At 40.7% G+C, this 17,616-nt stretch overlaps 2 protein-coding genes across 3 annotated transcripts in view; both read right to left on the bottom strand.

The window, feature by feature from the left end:
* Positions 1–17,616, bottom strand: part of LOC145469956 (uncharacterized) — a 57,543-nt gene that overhangs the window by 16,144 nt on the left and 23,783 nt on the right. Inside the window, exon 1 of one of the 2 annotated variants that reach the window (XM_081453778.1) lies at positions 4,162–5,274. The exons of the other annotated variant lie outside the window; for it this stretch is intronic. The gene's annotated coding sequence lies outside the window, so the exon portion shown is untranslated. Of the gene's footprint in view, positions 1–4,161; positions 5,275–17,616 lie in introns of those variants that run through there. 2 annotated transcript variants of the gene reach the window in all.
* On the bottom strand, positions 12,182–15,209 carry LOC145470384 (uncharacterized). Its single transcript, XM_081454210.1, has 2 exons — positions 14,953–15,209; positions 12,182–14,845 (listed from the first exon to the last, which is right to left on the bottom strand). The coding sequence occupies exon 2, from the start codon at positions 14,696–14,698 to the stop codon at positions 12,182–12,184; it is 2,517 nt and encodes an 838-aa protein (XP_081310336.1). The 5' UTR covers positions 14,699–14,845; positions 14,953–15,209.

Raw genomic sequence — 17,616 nt, 5'->3', positions numbered from 1 at the left:
ACCGCTTCATCCGGAGCCCAGCGTGCTAACTATGAGGGCATCACCCCTCCTATTACTATGAAAAACTAGGTTTATCGTCATGGTACAGCTGTCCTTTCAGCTGCTCTTTTCAGATATATATGCATGTAGTTGGGCACTTAATGGGGGCAGTCTATCACATGCACTTTCCATTCCATTTGGTAGTAGAGACCTACAGAGTGTTTTGCAGTTGTATTGACGGCGAAGAGTTTGATTGTTTTCTCAAACAATACAGTTACAAAGCAATGCAATACTTGTCAGGGGTTTCATTAAGGGCTGGGCACCTGGTAAATTGACCGGATGTGAGGATGATTTTGCCTGCCTGGTTTGACCATCGACAGGAAAGTTATTCTTATAAAAAGTTCAGTTCAACAAGTTTTGTCCGCCTGTGGAAACCAATTACCCTCCTACTGAAAATTGTAATGAAACCTCTTTCAATTGGTGTACCATGGAATATCCCACAAGTCACTTGTGTTTTCTTGGTATATACATAGCCTTTCCAAATACAGTGGCCAACAAAATCAATGCAGCATACATGTAATGCAAGATGGTAAGGTTAGATATAATACCATTGAGTATACAACGGTCTTCCTTTATTCTGATTGGCAGTATTTTCTATGGCATGGTATAAAATCTAATACCATGTAGTGCACTGCAGTGCAGTATAATGCTATGCAATGCAATGTAATACAATACAGTTGACTCTTTATAACTCAAACCCTCAAGGGAAATCAAGAGTTGTATCAGGAGTTTGATGAACTATTGGGATATGGGAACAAATGACTGAAAATTAGGGAATAACACATTGTTCATTTCAATCAGCTTCAAGAAAGAGAAAGCATGAGTGGGACAATACCGCCAAAAGAGTAAGTCAAGAAAGATGTCAAGCAAATGAAACAAACAAAAGTAAAATAAACAGAATACCATGGTGGGCTACTATAGTATATAGTTGCAAAATGTTACCATTATTTTCAGAAATAGTTTGTTCAATACTCCCTAATGCTTTACAGTCAATCTATTTCTGTCCATGATAACAGGAAAACTTTGACTCATTAGACTTAAACAAATAAGGTTGGAGATAGACTGAAGGTAAATTTATACAGAAAATCAACTAGAAAGATTAAAAACTATCTTCAACTGAGTTTAAGTTAGAAGATTGAGTTGAGGGTTTAAGTGACCAAAAGTAAAATTGAAGTAGATATAAGATGCATATCCAGGAGAAATCAGTTTTGCTTTGAGTAAGCATGAGACTCTAGTTATCACTGGGTTTGGCTTATCAGCAGTCAACTGTTTTATATATAACTGACAACTGTTAACTGGGGAGTGCAGTGCAGTGCAATACAATAGAACAAAATGACACAACTTAGATACTTACTACACAGAATACATGTCCCATGTTTCTGTCAGGTAATAGATTCAAACACAAGAAGAAGTTTGGGAGAGCAAGAAATGGTGTGGGAGCAAGAGCTGGACTGGATAAGTGTTTCCCAGCTTTTTTCCCTGTTTTCACAAACTTTTCCAAGTCTTTATATCTAACAATTATTTAATAACAATTATGGAGCTTGAGATTTCTATCACACATAGAAATCAAAGCATATAATCTAATTGTTTTAGTAAAAAATAATCTACTAGTCATTCAAAACTTTATCTAAATCCATGTCACAGACAATTTGAAAATGCAAAGAAGCAGCTGTCATTTTGTTAACAACCACACACTGTTAGGCCACTCGCTATCTACAAAAGAATAGATAGTGAGTAGCGTAGCCAATAAGAGAACAGCAGTCGTGATAAAATGCTAGTAGATTTAAACTAAAACTTGATAGAAACACAAAGAACATGTAAATCTATTTCTTTAACAAAACAACACGACGAAAAAAAAAAAAAAGAAAAGAATTTTTTAGTTTGATCAGGATGTTTTCTAAATATATACTTCCACGAATCTGATTGGTTCTCACATCATTTTTATTTGCTGAAAGACAGCGATTGTAAGCGCACTGGTCTTTAAACTGAATATTATTCTCAATCTTAGGTTTGAAAATTGACAAAATTGTAGGTTTTGTGCTGTAATACTTTAGAGTGTCTACTAAAACAATTAGACTACTCACCTTTGTTTTGTATGAGCAATAGTCAACTCTGTTAGGTCTTGGTGACTATTCATTCATAGAAAATTTGGGCTCGTAGTCTAGTTGTTAAATGTAAGACATCAAAACAAACACAGCCCAGCTCAATAAAATAGCATACAAAACAATAATGATAACACAATCCAATACAATATAAAAAAAATTTATCCAACACAATTTTGTTGACCTGGAATAGTAGCTAATACAGTGTAACCCCATTAATCCTGTCACCCACAGGCCACAAAAATGCCTGATAAATGGTCTGACCCCTTGCTTTCAAAACTTAGCTGGAACACCGTTTGAACATTCAGGGGTGTGTTGCGATATTTGCAAAATGAAAAAGTTCAACGTTAAGAAACTGTTTGTTACTCAGGCCTGCCTACACATTTTACATGTATCTGTACATGTTTTCCTTGTGCTGTAGTCAAAAACGGCAATATCATTTTGTTTGGTCAAAAGTGAGGTATAGACTGAACAAAACACTTGAGCCTGGGGTACGTAAATAAATCATTGATACTGTTGCCCTCTGTTAACTGATGTACAAGTAGCACAGTGTGATAAGTGCTAGCTCGCCATGCGAGACATTGGGAGTTTGAATCCTAGTGATACAAGACATCCTTGAGAATAAAAATACAAGTAGATAAACAAACCGTTTTCCCCTTCTTTATACATTAAAAGAGCAAACAACACAAGTACCCAAAAATATGAAAAAATTCTCCAGAAGATAACAAGAATGGTAATGTTCCTCACAGAAGAGCTGGTACAAAGAGATAATGGCAATGCCACCTAATGAAGACACAACAAGACATTGGCATGTATCCCTCCTGGTACTAATTAATGGATTAGCCACATAGAAATGGAAACCTGTGCAAGTACTTCTTGAAGCAGTGTCACATGATGACTATATACACTATGTGTCTACAAAACATTGCTTCGTAACAAACAGCTTAAAGGATGCCAGTCAACAACAGAAGAAAAGAAGGACAAATAACCCTAACCTTTACTGCTTACAGCTGAGGTGATTCCTTAGTACTACATTGCAAACCCTTCGAGTGCAGAATTTTTACACTTATTCAATAGCACGCAGACAAAATCATTACCCATGGACACAAATTATGACTTTAAAATCCAACAATTTGAGGAACGTTTTGATTCTATGTCATTTGGATTATTTTAGATTCTTTTTCGTAAGTTGTTTATTATGTTCTTCCTTATGCTCAAAACTTCATGTATGCCTATCAAAGGTCATCAAAAAGTTAAACTGTAATGTGGAGTGATGAAATAAATGAATAGTACTAGACCTGGCAAAATAGGGTAAGACTGGTACATCATATCTCTTTTGCAAGCATGGTGACCTATTTTAATTTATGTTTAGAGACTGTGCTTGGTAGGGAACATTCAGGGAAATGTATTGTACATTTGTTTTCATGATTGTACCCAGGAGTTTTGCTTACTTTAAAATTGATAGAAATCATTGCCAATACTGATAGAAGAACAGAAATATCAGACAAAATAAAGGCTCGAAAGTTCAAACTGTCACGAGAATTGTCAACTTGATTTCTTGACATCCTGACCTAAACTCAAATTTCTTGAACTGTAACCAATTTCAATCCTCGCAATCCTGCACTTTATTTCGAAACTACTGCTTTTGCTTTGCTCTATAGAATTTTCTATCCAACTAAGCTGTATATTTGGTGGCATTTGGCGATACAAGGTGGAAATAAGCTGAGTGAAAATTTGCTCTGACGGCATGACAGCGTTTCTTTATGCCCGTGACGAAGGCAAATGATACTACGCAGTTTAATAGCACGATAGATCCTAATTGCAAAATGCAAAACACAACAGTGTGGACTATACAAACTAAGTGCCAGCTTGGTTCGTGCCGCTTGAAAGCAACACGACCAACAATACTTAGATTGCTGATGAACATGTCGAAATGGCTTCGTAAAATTGAGCCATTATTACTCACTCCATTACTACAGACAACATTATACAATACACTAAACTTCACAAAGCTTCTTACCAACAATATTAAGCTTCAAAGGCAGCTGTAAATGTGTTTCGGAACATGCAGAATGATCCGACAAAACACCGTGACGATAAAAATCACAATCGATAGGGAGGGAGCTTTCACGTGGCAAACTAGTAAAAACATAGGCACGCAAGGCGTGCAAGAGTTATTTTTTTTGTGAACTATAAGTCTCGGAGATAGGAGCATTCATGGAACTGTTTACAGTAATGATTTGGTTGATTTGACATGTGTTTTTGGTTGCGATGTACAGCAAGAAAGAAACTGGGAGTTTATGATGTACATACGATGTTACATCGGTAATGGTAAGATAACTAAATAGTAAGCCATAAAATGTTTGATTGAACAAACTACAGTAATCTAACACATCTCCAGATTAATGTAGATACCATCTTATTTTCTAACAGGCAATTTTATTCGTTCTTTGATACAACCCACACTGTGATTGGTCTGACACGCGCACATGCATAACTCCCTCACTCACCGATCACGTAGCCCTTCCCCCGGGGGACGGGGAACTCCTTTATATGGGCTATATAGGTCTGTGCGACCCCGAAGGGTATGGTTTTTCAGCCGTTTTGGTCATAAATAGGGTATCGATTTTAGCTGATTTTGGCCATTTTGGTCATAAATAGGGTACGGTTTTTACACTCTAGCCTTGATATGGGTATGTTTTAAGAAGAAGCCACTTTTTCATCATTAGCGAAAAGAAAATCAACAAAAGCCCTTCTCAAATTTATATGTTTACGGTAATTTAACATTGGTTTGAACTAGGGAGCTAATTATAACGCAGGTCTGAAACAGGGTTTTGATTTGAGGGTCAGGTCGTAAATAGGGTTTCGAATTTTTGGTCAGGTCATAAATAGGGTAAGGAATATCGCAGATTTTGGTCATATACAGGGTAAGGGTTTTGGGAAGCGGGCCGCACACCCCCAACCAATTTTTCTGGGAGTACCCCCTCGGGAGCCCTTCCAGCCCCCAAGAGGAATTTTTGCTTAAAAATACTCAAGTTAAGAGAACTTTTCGCATTTTATACGAGTAGTAAGTTTACCCTTTTTACACAACACAACGCAACAACACTACTTCACCGAAAATTTAAAGAAAGAGAAAAAAACCTCTCTGACATGTTGAAAGTCTGATTTAATTAAATTGCATTTTAACTTGGTGCCACACAGTCTTCAAAGAACATTTGAACAGTTTTCATACTTTTTACCTTTAAAAATATCGGACTGAAAAGAATGTCATAAAATACCCATCAAATGAAAATATTAAACCGCTACTGCAGAGACATAAAAACACTCTAAAAAGGAAAGCTTTTTTTTGTTTAATATCCTGGGAACAATAGCCGATAACTTGTAAGCTCTAATTGAATTTACTCCCATATGAAAAACAAAAGTGTCGAGTTACCATTTGTAACTAAAAATAGCAAACATCTCGTGGGAACAAGTCGCGACGATTCGTCAGCTCTAATTGAATTTACTACCTTGTGAAAAACAAGAGTGTCAAATTACCCATTGTAACTAAAAAATAAAAATATATCGTTATATTTGCATGTAATAAGAAAACAATCGTTACCTGCACTTACTATTGTAAACGTTAGAACTGCTTCAAATCTAAATAGTCTTGTCTCCTCTAAAACATGTCCTAAGAACTAGAACCGACGATTCATGACCTCTAATTGAATTAACTCCTTGTGAAAAACAAAAGTATCAAGTTACCCTTTGTAATTAAAAATAAAAATATCTCGTGCCATTTGCTTACTACTCATGAACTGTTTCAAAAGTCAAGACTCATCTCGTTCATAACTAGCCACCATTACACTGAAAATTATGCACTCTAAAACAACCCAATGTGCTTATGTAACTGTCACGCTCCCCTCCAAACCGGACTTAAAATCACAAACCGGCAACATACACGTCACTCTTTATTTTTCAATTACCAAAGTCCTTGTGTTTATACCTACCTTGTGTTTCTCACGTACCATTTACCTTTACAACAAGAAATTTGATTGGCTGTTCATAGTAGATCCAATCTGATTGGTGTGACATACATACATCTCTCTCTCACTCACTCACTCCCTCCCTCCCTCCCTCCCTCCCTCCCTCCCTCACTCACTCCCTCCCTCCCTCCCTCCCTCCCTCACTCCCTCCCTCCCTCACTCACTCCCTCCCTCCCTCCCTCCCCCTCTCCCTCCCTCCCTCACTCACTCCCTCACTCACTCCCTCCCTCCCTCCCTCCCTCCCCCTCTCCCTCCCTCCCTCACTCACTCCCTCCCTCCCTCTCTCCCTCCCTCCCTCCCCCCTCCCTCCCTCCCTCCCTCCCTCACTCACTCACTCATTCACTCACTCACTCACCCATTGACCCGTCCATAACATACCCGACGCGCCGACTAAGAGGTATTTTTTTTACAAAAAAATAACTCAATAATCTCAGAAGACACAATCACAACGCATTTTCATTGGAAGAAACAACAACACATACAATTGGTCAAAAGGTGTTAGACATGTCTGCCACGCAGGACGAAAGTGCAACGTTACACATGGCAACCATCAAACTGGTATCCAGACCCTTGGGAGAACGAATATATTTACTGGAGTTGGGGGTCTGAGTCTAGAGGGATAATCCCTGTACCGTTGCAGTTATGTCCTATGTAGCAGACATGTCCTCTGACGTAATGTGATATACGGAGCCAATCATATCATGTGTTCTATCTAATAACACGCAGCATAAGACTGGTAACTAAACTCCGTTGCAGTTGGGTCTTCGAGCAAAATTGATTTTTGGAGGGGTGGCGTTCGGAAGCAGTATTAGACTTTGCATGTCTCTACTCTGAACCAGAGTGACTCTGAACGTAAGTATGCAGCGACTATTTGCAAGAATGGCATTTACCTCACAAGATTTCTATCGGAAATTGACCGCTTAGTGTATTTTCAGTTTCAAATTTAACATGAAAGTTCGATCGAAGATTTAAACAGTGGTTGCTCTCCGGTTTGCGAACTGCGTGTTCCCGGCCAGCCAATATTAAACTCCGCGCTTTGATTATCCTCAAATTATTCAGATCGTTTAATGATATTACAGAGGCAAAACAAAATTTCTGAGAAGCAGTGTAACCAATTTTAGTTTCGGTGCTGTAAAACTACCACTCAATCTGCGCAGTATTTCTCTATTCCCAATCTTGTCACTCACACGAAATCCGGTTCGCGAAAGCCCTCTTCTCAGTATAAGTTTGTTGAGGCTGACTGAACCTTTTTGGGTAAGCCGTCTCCTGTAGCATCGAGCATTTATTACAGAAATTTTCTTGTCGAGTAGATTTTTATGGCCGGAGTGCTTTCTAACTGTTCCTAGTTCGATTTGCTTTACAAAACAGCAGTAGTAGTCAAAAAACCACAGAGCACTTTGTGGTGTATTGAACACACCACAGAGCGCTTTGTGGCCTACTCAAAACACCACAGAGCGCTTTGTGGCCTATTCAAAACACCACAAAGCGCTATGTGGTGTTTTATTTTGGGATTTAACATTGAAAACTGGATGGCTCGTTGACTCGCAAATATCTCACAGCTATTTTCTGAAATAATTTGGTTTTTCCAATTTTTCACACCACAAAGCGCTTTGTGGCCTATTCAAAACACCGCAAAGCGCTTTGTGACCTATTCAAAACACCACAAAGCGCTTTGTGGCCTATTCAATACACCACAAAGCGCTTTGTGGTCGTCATCGTAATCATAGCGATTCTGTCAGTGGAAATTATACTATGTGGACAAAACTGGCAGAGGGGCTCTCTTATTTTGACAGGGAGGTTGGCAAGATTTTCGCACCACCCCTTACATTAATTATGCATGCAATTTTTTGACTGACTCGTTCTTTTCACGATTGCTGTTTGAGTATAATGTGATAGTTTGAGATAGTTGCATACATAATTAATGTATGGCGCTGTACGGAAATCGTACCTGGAGGTTAGCCGAGTGCTCTTAAAGAAACCTCTGAAAGGAACCAATAGATTTTCGCAAACGTGCTGAGCAAGGTTATGTTGAACACTATTTCAGTTTTTGTTTTTAGAAAGAAATATCACCGAACCCCCGATATAAGACTTGATACCCTTAAAAGTACTCGTTATGGTTATCAGAGAGAGCACTGACTGCTAATGAGATCTGCATTCCTGGGATCGGCTGGAACTAGCTACAACGGGTACGTGTTATTAACCGGGAGAGACGATGAAATGAAAGCAGAAGGTTGAAAATTAGGAATTCAGTGATACCTCAACCTATCACTTGTTTCGGTTAGAGAATCTTAGAGGGATTTATTATGTTCATTGATTTATAGCTCTATTGTTAGTCCTCGTTTGTAGGCACACCCCTCAGGAATTTACCATTGAACATGGAATGAAACTTTAGTCGGATACTGATATGGGTATTTCTTTTTTTAACAAGTCTATGGATCTCGCCGTAACATGCAAGGCGAAGAACTCGACCAATGTTTTACCAACACGGACCTCATACTAGTTCAATAACATAATTCAGTTATGACAAAGAAGATTACAAATCTTTTTTTATTTATTTATGGCTAGACTGGAATTTATACAACTGGTGTTTTCATGAGCAGGTATAATTACCATTATCACTATCAACTGGAATCTTATAGATCTTTCTACACACGGGCGAACCAAAACAATCTGACTTGTGACCTTGAATTAATTGGCTTGAATTATGTGCAATGCTTGGTTCCGTAAAAAACCAAGCAGACAATCTAATTGGGCTACGCCAATCGTATAATTTATTCCAGGATTCAAGATTATTCGATCTAAAGAGGTAATACAAAATTCCATTGAGAAACCAAACAGACGATCGGAATATAAACGCAAACCTAAGTTACATTGTTTTAAGCCTGAGTTACAGTACTAAACTTACTTCTTTGACGATGTCCAATCAGATTGTTTTGCGGTTTGTCCAGGTCAGGCAACAGATAAACAGATTTGAAAACAGCAGAAAACGGGTCAGCGAAACAGGTCAGCAACGAAGGCGTTCACAGTGAAAATATCTGCGACAATAAACTAACTATCCAAGCTCAAAGGTCAATTGACCGTATCGGTTACGCGGCTAAATGTCAATCAAAAGATATTTAGGAAATCAAACGTCAATCAAATGCTAATTGTTCATATATTAACGGAACATTCTCCGCCCCGATAAGGGCGTAGTCCTTATCTTATCAGCTGTTCGTTCAGTCGTCACCTTCTACAGGGTGAATGACTGCAATCTTTGTAACTGGACGGCTGTACTCTCCTGTGGCTGTTCTGACTTTAACATTACGAACTCGTCCATCTGGTCCAGGATAAACTTCGATTATTCGGCCCACTGCCCACTTGCCTCTTACTGCATTTTGCTCAGCCACTGTTACTATGTCATTAACTTGTACGTTTCGCTTCTCCACGTGCCACTTCTTTCTCGGTACTAGGACAGGAAATACGTCCCGAGTCCAACGCTTCCAGAACGAGTCGACAATTTTTTGCACGAACTCCACTCGTCTGCGTGGGTTTCTTGTGTCTTTGAACGGACCTTGTGGTACTTCTGGTGTTGCTCTTCCGAGGAGCATGTCGTTCGGACACAGGTAGGCTCCGACATCTGGATCAGTGGGAATGCGACCGATGGGGCGTTGATTCACTAAGTTTGCAACTTCTAAAAGACAGGTGTACAGCTCAAAAGGCGTTAGAAGCTGCTCGCCAATTGCTATCTTAAGTGATTTTTTACAGCTCTTTACAAGGGCTTCTGCACATCCATTTTGGTGTGGCGCAGCTGGTGTAGTGAAGATCCACTGAATTTTCTTTTCCCCGCAGAACTCACGTAATTGATTGGCATCTAGACCTTCCACCATCTCTCTCAGTTCGTTAGCAGCACCAACCATCTGTGAACCGTTATCGCTTAGCATTACTGCCGGGTAGCCTCTGATTGAAAAGAATCTTCTTAGGACGTGCATAAACTCCATTGTAGTTAGGTCAACTGCTAATTCCAGATGGACAGCTCTTGTGTTTAAACAGGTAAAGATGACGCCATAGTGCTTAGCCGTCTTGTTTCTCCCGATTCTTACGCTGTAAGGACCAAAGTAATCGCAGGCGGTATAGTGGAACGGAGGCGTGTTTGGTGCTAAGCGGAGAACAGGGAGGTCTGCCATAAGTTGCGTTTCAGCCTTGTGTGCCAATTCACGGCAGAATGCACACTTGAATTTCACAGATTTGCTTAACTTGTTCGCCTTCAAGATCCAAAACTTTCTCCTGGTCTTGCCTGTCGTAGCTGCCACCCCGGTGTGTCCGTGCTGATGGGCGTGTCTTGTTACCAGCAAAGAGATCCAGTGGTCACTTGGAAGAAGGGCGGGGTGTCTTGTCTCATATGACACGATAGCTTCGTCCACTCTTCCTCCAACTCTTATTACTCCGTTTTCATCTTTGAACGGGCTGAGAGATTTGAAATCACCTCTTCCTAGGCGGCTGTGCAAGGTTGACTGTGCTTGCTTTATCCAGTAAATCTCTGCTTGCTGAAGCTCTTCAGGGGCCAGCGGTCCTTCCTTTCCGTCTTGATCGTATTTTCTCAGTCGTATTTTCACCGCTAGTCTGCGTATACGTGCCGTCACGCGGATTAGTTTTCTCCAGCTGGAGAACTTGGACGGATCGATCGCATCTTTAGCTTTCTGCGTTGCAGCTGCGGTCAGTATCCGTGCTTGTCGACGTTCCATGTCTTCATCTGAGCCTGGCGAAGCGATCTTAATCGGCCACCGACCTTCTGGTAAGTACAAGAACTCCGGGCCATTCATCCATCTGCCCTGCAGTTCATCAACAGAGATCCCTCGTGACAGGTCGTCAGCTACATTATCCTCACTGGGGATGTGCTTCCACTGGCTTGGATCTGAGTTACTCTGAATTTCTCCCACTCTGGAGGATACGAACGGTTTGAAGCTGCGAGACGGACTTTGAATCCAGGCCAAGGTGATAGTGCTGTCGGTGAAGAACTTAACATCTTGAAACTGTACCCTAGTTTCCTCCTGAATGGTTTTGGCTAGGCGGGTTGCGAGAACGGCTGCCTGTAGCTCCAAGCGCGGGATCGTGAGCTGTTTCAGCGGTGCTACTCGGGACTTCGCTGCGATGAACTTGACTGAGTAAGTGTCATCCTTTCTTTGGCGTAGGTAGGCGCATGCTCCGAATGCGTCTTGCGATGCGTCAGCGAAAACACACAGCATTGGCGGATCCACGGCTTTGTCTGCAGTTAAACATCTTTCGAAGGACACATTGTCCAACTCTTTCATTTCTTTGAACAAAGAGATCCACTGATCCTGAACTGCGACAGGTACCTCATCGTCCCAGTCTAATCCCAACTGCCACAGTTTTTGCAGCCCTATCTTCGCCCTGATTATGAATGCTGCAGCGAATCCAATCGGATCGTAAATTCGAGCCACCTGGCTTAAGATCATTCTCTTCGTCATCTTCAAAGGCACAGGGTTTGGTCTGTCGTCTAGCTTTAGCAACTCTGTCCTCACTCGGAAGTAGAACTCGTCTGTTCGAAAGTTCCACAGGGTTCCCAGGACTTTCTCCTCGTTTCCTTGAAATAGATTCATCTCCTTCTCTGTGTCACTGTTTTCTTTCTCTTCAAGCATCTCGTTGGAAATCCATCCTTTAACTTTGAATCCTCCAGTCTTCAAGACCTTGTCAATATCTGTCGTTAATTTTCGGGCTTCATGTACTGTGTCTACAGAATCGCAGATGTCATCCATGTACACGTTGTTTGTGAGGACTTCAGCTACTTCTGGGTAGTCTACCTTGTTCTCTTGAGCTGTTTTCCTCAGGGCTATTTGCGCCATAGCGGGTGCAGGCTTGTCCCCAAATGTGAGAACAGTTTTGAGGTAGATGTCAGGATCTCTCCGTTTCCATGTTTCTCCATAGAAAGCGATGCACATGTTGATCCCTCTCGGGAATTAGGATCCTATGATACATCTTGGAGATGTCTCCCATAACTGCGACTTTCTTCTCTCTGAATCATAAGACAACTCCAAATGTGCCGTTTAAAAGATCGGGACCTTTCTTCCAGTAATCATTCAGAGTATGTCCTTGAAATACAGAAGATGAATTGAAAACAATTCGAACTGGAGTGCTCTTCTTGTCTGGCCTCAGCACGGCGTGATGAGGAATGTAGTGAACAGGTCCTTGATACGCGTTTTGTTCTTCCTTGGACAGCTTTCGCGCAAACTTCATGCTTTCCATTTCTTCCATCTGTTTGCAGTAGGCTTCGACTTGTTCAGGGTTTCTTTTCAGGCGTCGTTCTGTTGACTCTAGGCGTTTCATTGCCAAATCTTTGTTGTCTGGGAGCAGGGTGGGGTCCTTTCTCCAGGGGTATGGAATCATCCATTGACTTCCAACTTTGATACATGTTTCCTCTATTAGCTTAGCTTCTTCTCTTTCTGTTTCAGACAGTTTGTCTGCATCGCAGACACAGGGTTTCACGGCCACACCCATAGTCTCTGTTGTCCAGAAGTCAGTTAAGTCTATTGGTGAGGCGTACTTGACGTGTAATATGCTGGTTATGTCACAGATCTGCTCTGGTTTTCCTCCAAAAACTACCCATCCAAGTGGCGACTTGCGAGCTAGTAGATGGTCCACTTGTCTCGTTTCACCAGCATGCATATGTGCGTGATCAATACCGATTAGCAGGTCCACATGTCCCTTGCCGCGGCGAAATCTCGTGTTAGGCAGGCCAAGAAGCTCCGGTAAGTGCGAAGTTTTCACTGTTGGGATTTCATCACTGATGCTCTGAATGCCGATTGCTTTAACGGTAAAACGCTTGCCGGTGTCTATGCAGGTTAGCTGAATTTTGTATTCTTTGGTTTTCATTGACTCTTCCTCCCCGCCAACTTTAGTAATTGTTATGGAAACATCCTTTCCCTTCAAGCCGAGAGTTTCTGCGGTATCCTGACGAATAAGGCTTACTTGAGCGCCAGAGTCAAGAAGAACATTTCCACATTTAAATAGGCCGTTAGCGCTGCCGATGTTTGCGGAGAGTACAGGGAGAATAGCTTCTTTCGTATTGACTGATGTAGCGACGCTAATCTTGACAGTATTGCTCTTATGAAGCAGCTGATGGTGATGTTGTGGACACCGCATTCCATTCTCCAGCTTTGCGCACTGTTGTTTACGCCTGCAGTTATCTACAGTGTGTCCCCTTCCGGCCCTCTTCAAACAGCTGAAGCACAGGTGATTTGCCTTTGCAGTTGCGATACGGTCATCAATGCTGAGAGCTGTAAACTTCGGGCATTGATCGGGCCAGTGGGATGAAGTTTTGCACAGCCAACATTTGTGCCAGACAGGTTTGCCGTCATTAGATGTGTAGTGATTCACGTGGCGTCTTCCAGATGAGCCCACTCTGATAGGAGCTGTGGCACGCATTCGTGACTTCATTTCCACGTTCATCCAGTTCATCAACGCTTCCAGGCTAGCAGGCTTCTTTTCTCTCTCCAGATCTCTCGCCCAGACCTTTCTGTCGTCAGAGCACATCTTTTGTTCGATAATGGAAAGCATATGGCTGTTGTCCATATCACTAGGGAGACCAACTTCTTTCAGGGTATTATAACATCTCTTGACTAGATGTACCAGGTCGCAAAATCGCGCATCTTCCCCTTCCTGCAAGGCTTTAAATTGGACAATATCCTGGGTCACAGTGTCTGACACAAATCTCGGGTCGCCATAGATCGAGTCCAGATATTCCCAGGCGGCGTCATAATCACTTCCGATACCTTTGATCAGTTCTAGCGGCTTATCTCTCAGGCATGTACGCAGGAGCGTTATTGCATCTCTCTTTGTGTATTTTGCTTCTATTGCGTGTTTGAAGTCAGAGCGGAAAATTGCATAATCTCTTACATTCCCAGCGAAAACAGGTAGTTTTGGTTTTTCGAGCTTAAACGTGCACGCGCCAGCTTGACCTTTATCACTAGTGGTTTCTTTGTTTATTGCGGGATTTTGCTTGTCATCGGCCTTTTGAACACTGTTAATTTCTTTATCTGAAGTGCCTTCAACTTTTCCGGCGTTAATTTCTGGGGGTGTTTGACTAATTGGTTGAATATTTGTCATTCCAGGGGTGTGGCTAGGTGTTGGAGGCTGCATATTTGGAATTCCTTCATTACCCGGTACTTCATCGGTTAAAGCGCTCTCCTTTCCTTTACTTAAATCACCATTCTCAGCTAAATCTTTCGAACCACACTGCTCAACACTTTCAATGAACATTTTCGCGTCTACTTCTAGCCTCATGAAAATTTCTTGGCATTCAGAGAGCCATTTTTCTTCAGTTTCATACGCTTCATCATCTTCGATGTGCTTGGCATAATCCTCATGCTTAGCCACTAAGTTCTCATACGCTCCCTGAAGCTTAATTATGGCTTGTCTTACCTCATTCGGAGGCCTTTTGTACTCAACTGCATGTACCAACGCTTTTCCAACTCGTGTAAAGTTCGATTTGGCAGTACGTCGGTCGGTCTTGGCTTGTTTTACCGCCGCTTCATCCATGACCGAGTGCGTTTCTGTGGATCAGCGCAGGGGTTTTCTTCATCCAGCCAAGAAATCGAATGAAATGGTTCCGTAAAAAACCAAGCAGACAATCTAATTGGGCTACGCCAATCGTATAATTTATTCCAGGATTCAAGATTATTCGATCTAAAGAGGTAATACAAAATTCCATTGAGAAACCAAACAGACGATCGGAATATAAACGCAAACCTAAGTTACATTGTTTTAAGCCTGAGTTACAGTACTAAACTTACTTCTTTGACGATGTCCAATCAGATTGTTTTGCGGTTTGTCCAGGTCAGGCAACAGATAAACAGATTTGAAAACAGCAGAAAACGGGTCAGCGAAACAGGTCAGCAACGAAGGCGTTCACAGTGAAAATATCTGCGACAATAAACTAACTATCCAAGCTCAAAGGTCAATTGACCGTATCGGTTACGCGGCTAAATGTCAATCAAAAGATATTTAGGAAATCAAACGTCAATCAAATGCTAATTGTTCATATATTAACGGAACAATGCTCACGTATGATACAAACCGTTGCTTTATCCAAACATTTTCGAAAATTATATTTTAGGGCATGTTTTTAGCCTGTGTTGTAAAACCACTATAATCTTGAGATTTGTATTGTTACAAAGGCAAAATAACCAAAGTTAGAATTAGTTTGAGAAATTCTATTTTTGACAGATAAATGCCTTTTGGACATACTAATATAATACTTATCATTGCATTTACAGTGGTGCACTTCTAACAAAGACCACCAAACTAATTTTTTTTCATCATTTTTTGACATGTTTTCAACAACTTTCCTATGGCCTCCATTCAAATCTGGCAAATCCAAATTATGAAAAGAAATGTGAAAGGTGGAGTTGTCGACTGATCAACAGGTTACATGATGCTTGATATTTTCACCATTCATGCATTTTGATTAGCTTATTTAAACCAAGGAAGGTGGACGCAGTTAGTCAGGCACGACTGTGGCTGGGTTCTTATTACAAAGATGAAAAGTTCTGTCACTCTTTTGTCCCTTAAATCTAGATCCAACAAACTAGTCACAGGCAACACAGTGATTTGTGGTTCATTTAGTAAAAAAAAAAGTAATGACATATTTTCTTCAGCCTTTGAGCTTGGGCTAATTTGAATAAGCTGTTGTAAATGTAGAACAATCAAAACAATTTCAGACTCATCCTCTATTTACTTAATTATTACTTATTAATACATCTGTTAAAGAAATCCTGATAAAAATTTAAAAAATCTACGAAATAAATACTGATTTTATCACTGTCACTAAACTCATCCTCTATTAACTTTCTGTAGAGGTGTTCATCATCATTGTCTTGTTCTTCTTGCCCTTCCACTTGTTCTTCTTGATCCTCTTGTCCTTCTTCTTCTTCTTTGTCTTCTTCTAACTCCCCCTCCTCCTCATCGATCATATCATCTAATGCCTCCAGGTATGGTTTGGCCAGGCTATTAAAAATATGGAGATGGATTTACTTCATTAATAGACACAACAATATTGTGGAAAACTGAAACTTTCTGTGAAGGGGCCTGTTGCGGCTATTTCGTGTTTTCTTTGTGTCCTTTTTTGTTCCGTATGTTGATGTATTTTTTCACATTCAGCATGCTTTTTTTCTCGCGTCGTATGTAAATTTCGTTGCGTATATATTTGTGTTATCCTTTCATGTTCGTTTAGTGCTAGTTTATCGTCCGGTACACTTGTATCTTCTTGGTTCCCTGAACCCCGTTGCCAGCATTTTGGTAAGCCGTTTAGTTTATCGTCTGTTTGTGTTTTCCTCTTAGTTTTCTGCCGTCTTCAGTTAGTTATTTGTAGTAATTCGTTTCATGTTTATCTTTAGGAATTTACCTTCCTCCTACGGAAAGTGAAATAAATTTGCTGGACTAATTGAAACTCGCTTTAAGTTGTGTCTGAAGTCGGCCCTTTGCCTCTTCAGGGCCCATTTCTTGAAACTTCCTGGCTATTCAAGGGCTTGTCAACTTACAAGGACCGTTTTCAGGCTGCTGTTTTGGGCCCAAAGCACCAAACTACCTAATGAAACTGAAATCAGTTTTTAAAAAGAGCATTGGAATTACAATCTAAAGTACAACAGTAATATTATTATAATTCAAATTATAAATATTCATACTGTATTTTGAAAGTGGAAGTTTTTTCACGAGGAATGTGAACGCCTTAAAGAGATCTTTTCCCGACTGTGCTATCCTGACGACCTTGTGCAGTCAATCATTCGTAGATTTATTGAATCAAAAGTGTCCGAGGATTCACATACTCGAGTGGCTGATAAAAGAGAAGCCCCAGTCAGAATCGTGTTGCCCTACAAGGACCAGAAATCTGCAAACGTAGTACGTAAACAGCTGGCTGACCTCAGTCGGAAGATCAACGCAGATATTAACCCAGTTTACACAAGTAGAAAGATCAAGGATGAAATTAAGGTCAGGGAAGACAAGCAGCCTCTTGTTAGTCAACAATGCGTGGTGTATTCATTTCAGTGTGGCCTGTGTGATGCAGGCTATGTCGGTTACACGTGCCGACACCCACACCAACGAATTGAAGAACACAAAGGATCGGCAATCGGAAACCACCTCAGAGAGCAGCACGATATGGAGCCAGAAGACATCGCACAGAGTTTTCGAATCTTAAGAAAGTGTCAGAACAAATTTGGCTACCTTATTTTTGAAATGTTTTTTTTTATCAAAGAACTGAAACCAATGCTAAACAAACAGTGCGATTCAATTCGCGCCCAATTATTTGTTTAGAGCAATTCTTGCTAAGATTATTTTATTTTTCCATTGTATATTTTTAACACTTTTTCACATATTTTATCACATTTTAGCGTTCGCCACATTTTTATCTATTATAAGTTGTTTTTAACATATTTATGGCTATATGCTATTGTAGAAAA

The sequence above is a fragment of the Orbicella franksi genome, chromosome 15 (genome assembly GCF_964199315.1).
Source record: "Orbicella franksi chromosome 15, jaOrbFran1.1, whole genome shotgun sequence".
Classification (NCBI taxonomy): Eukaryota; Metazoa; Cnidaria; class Anthozoa; order Scleractinia; family Merulinidae; genus Orbicella; species Orbicella franksi.
The sequence above is the reverse complement of the archived record's forward strand: the minus strand, read 5'-3'. Positions and strand labels throughout refer to the sequence as shown.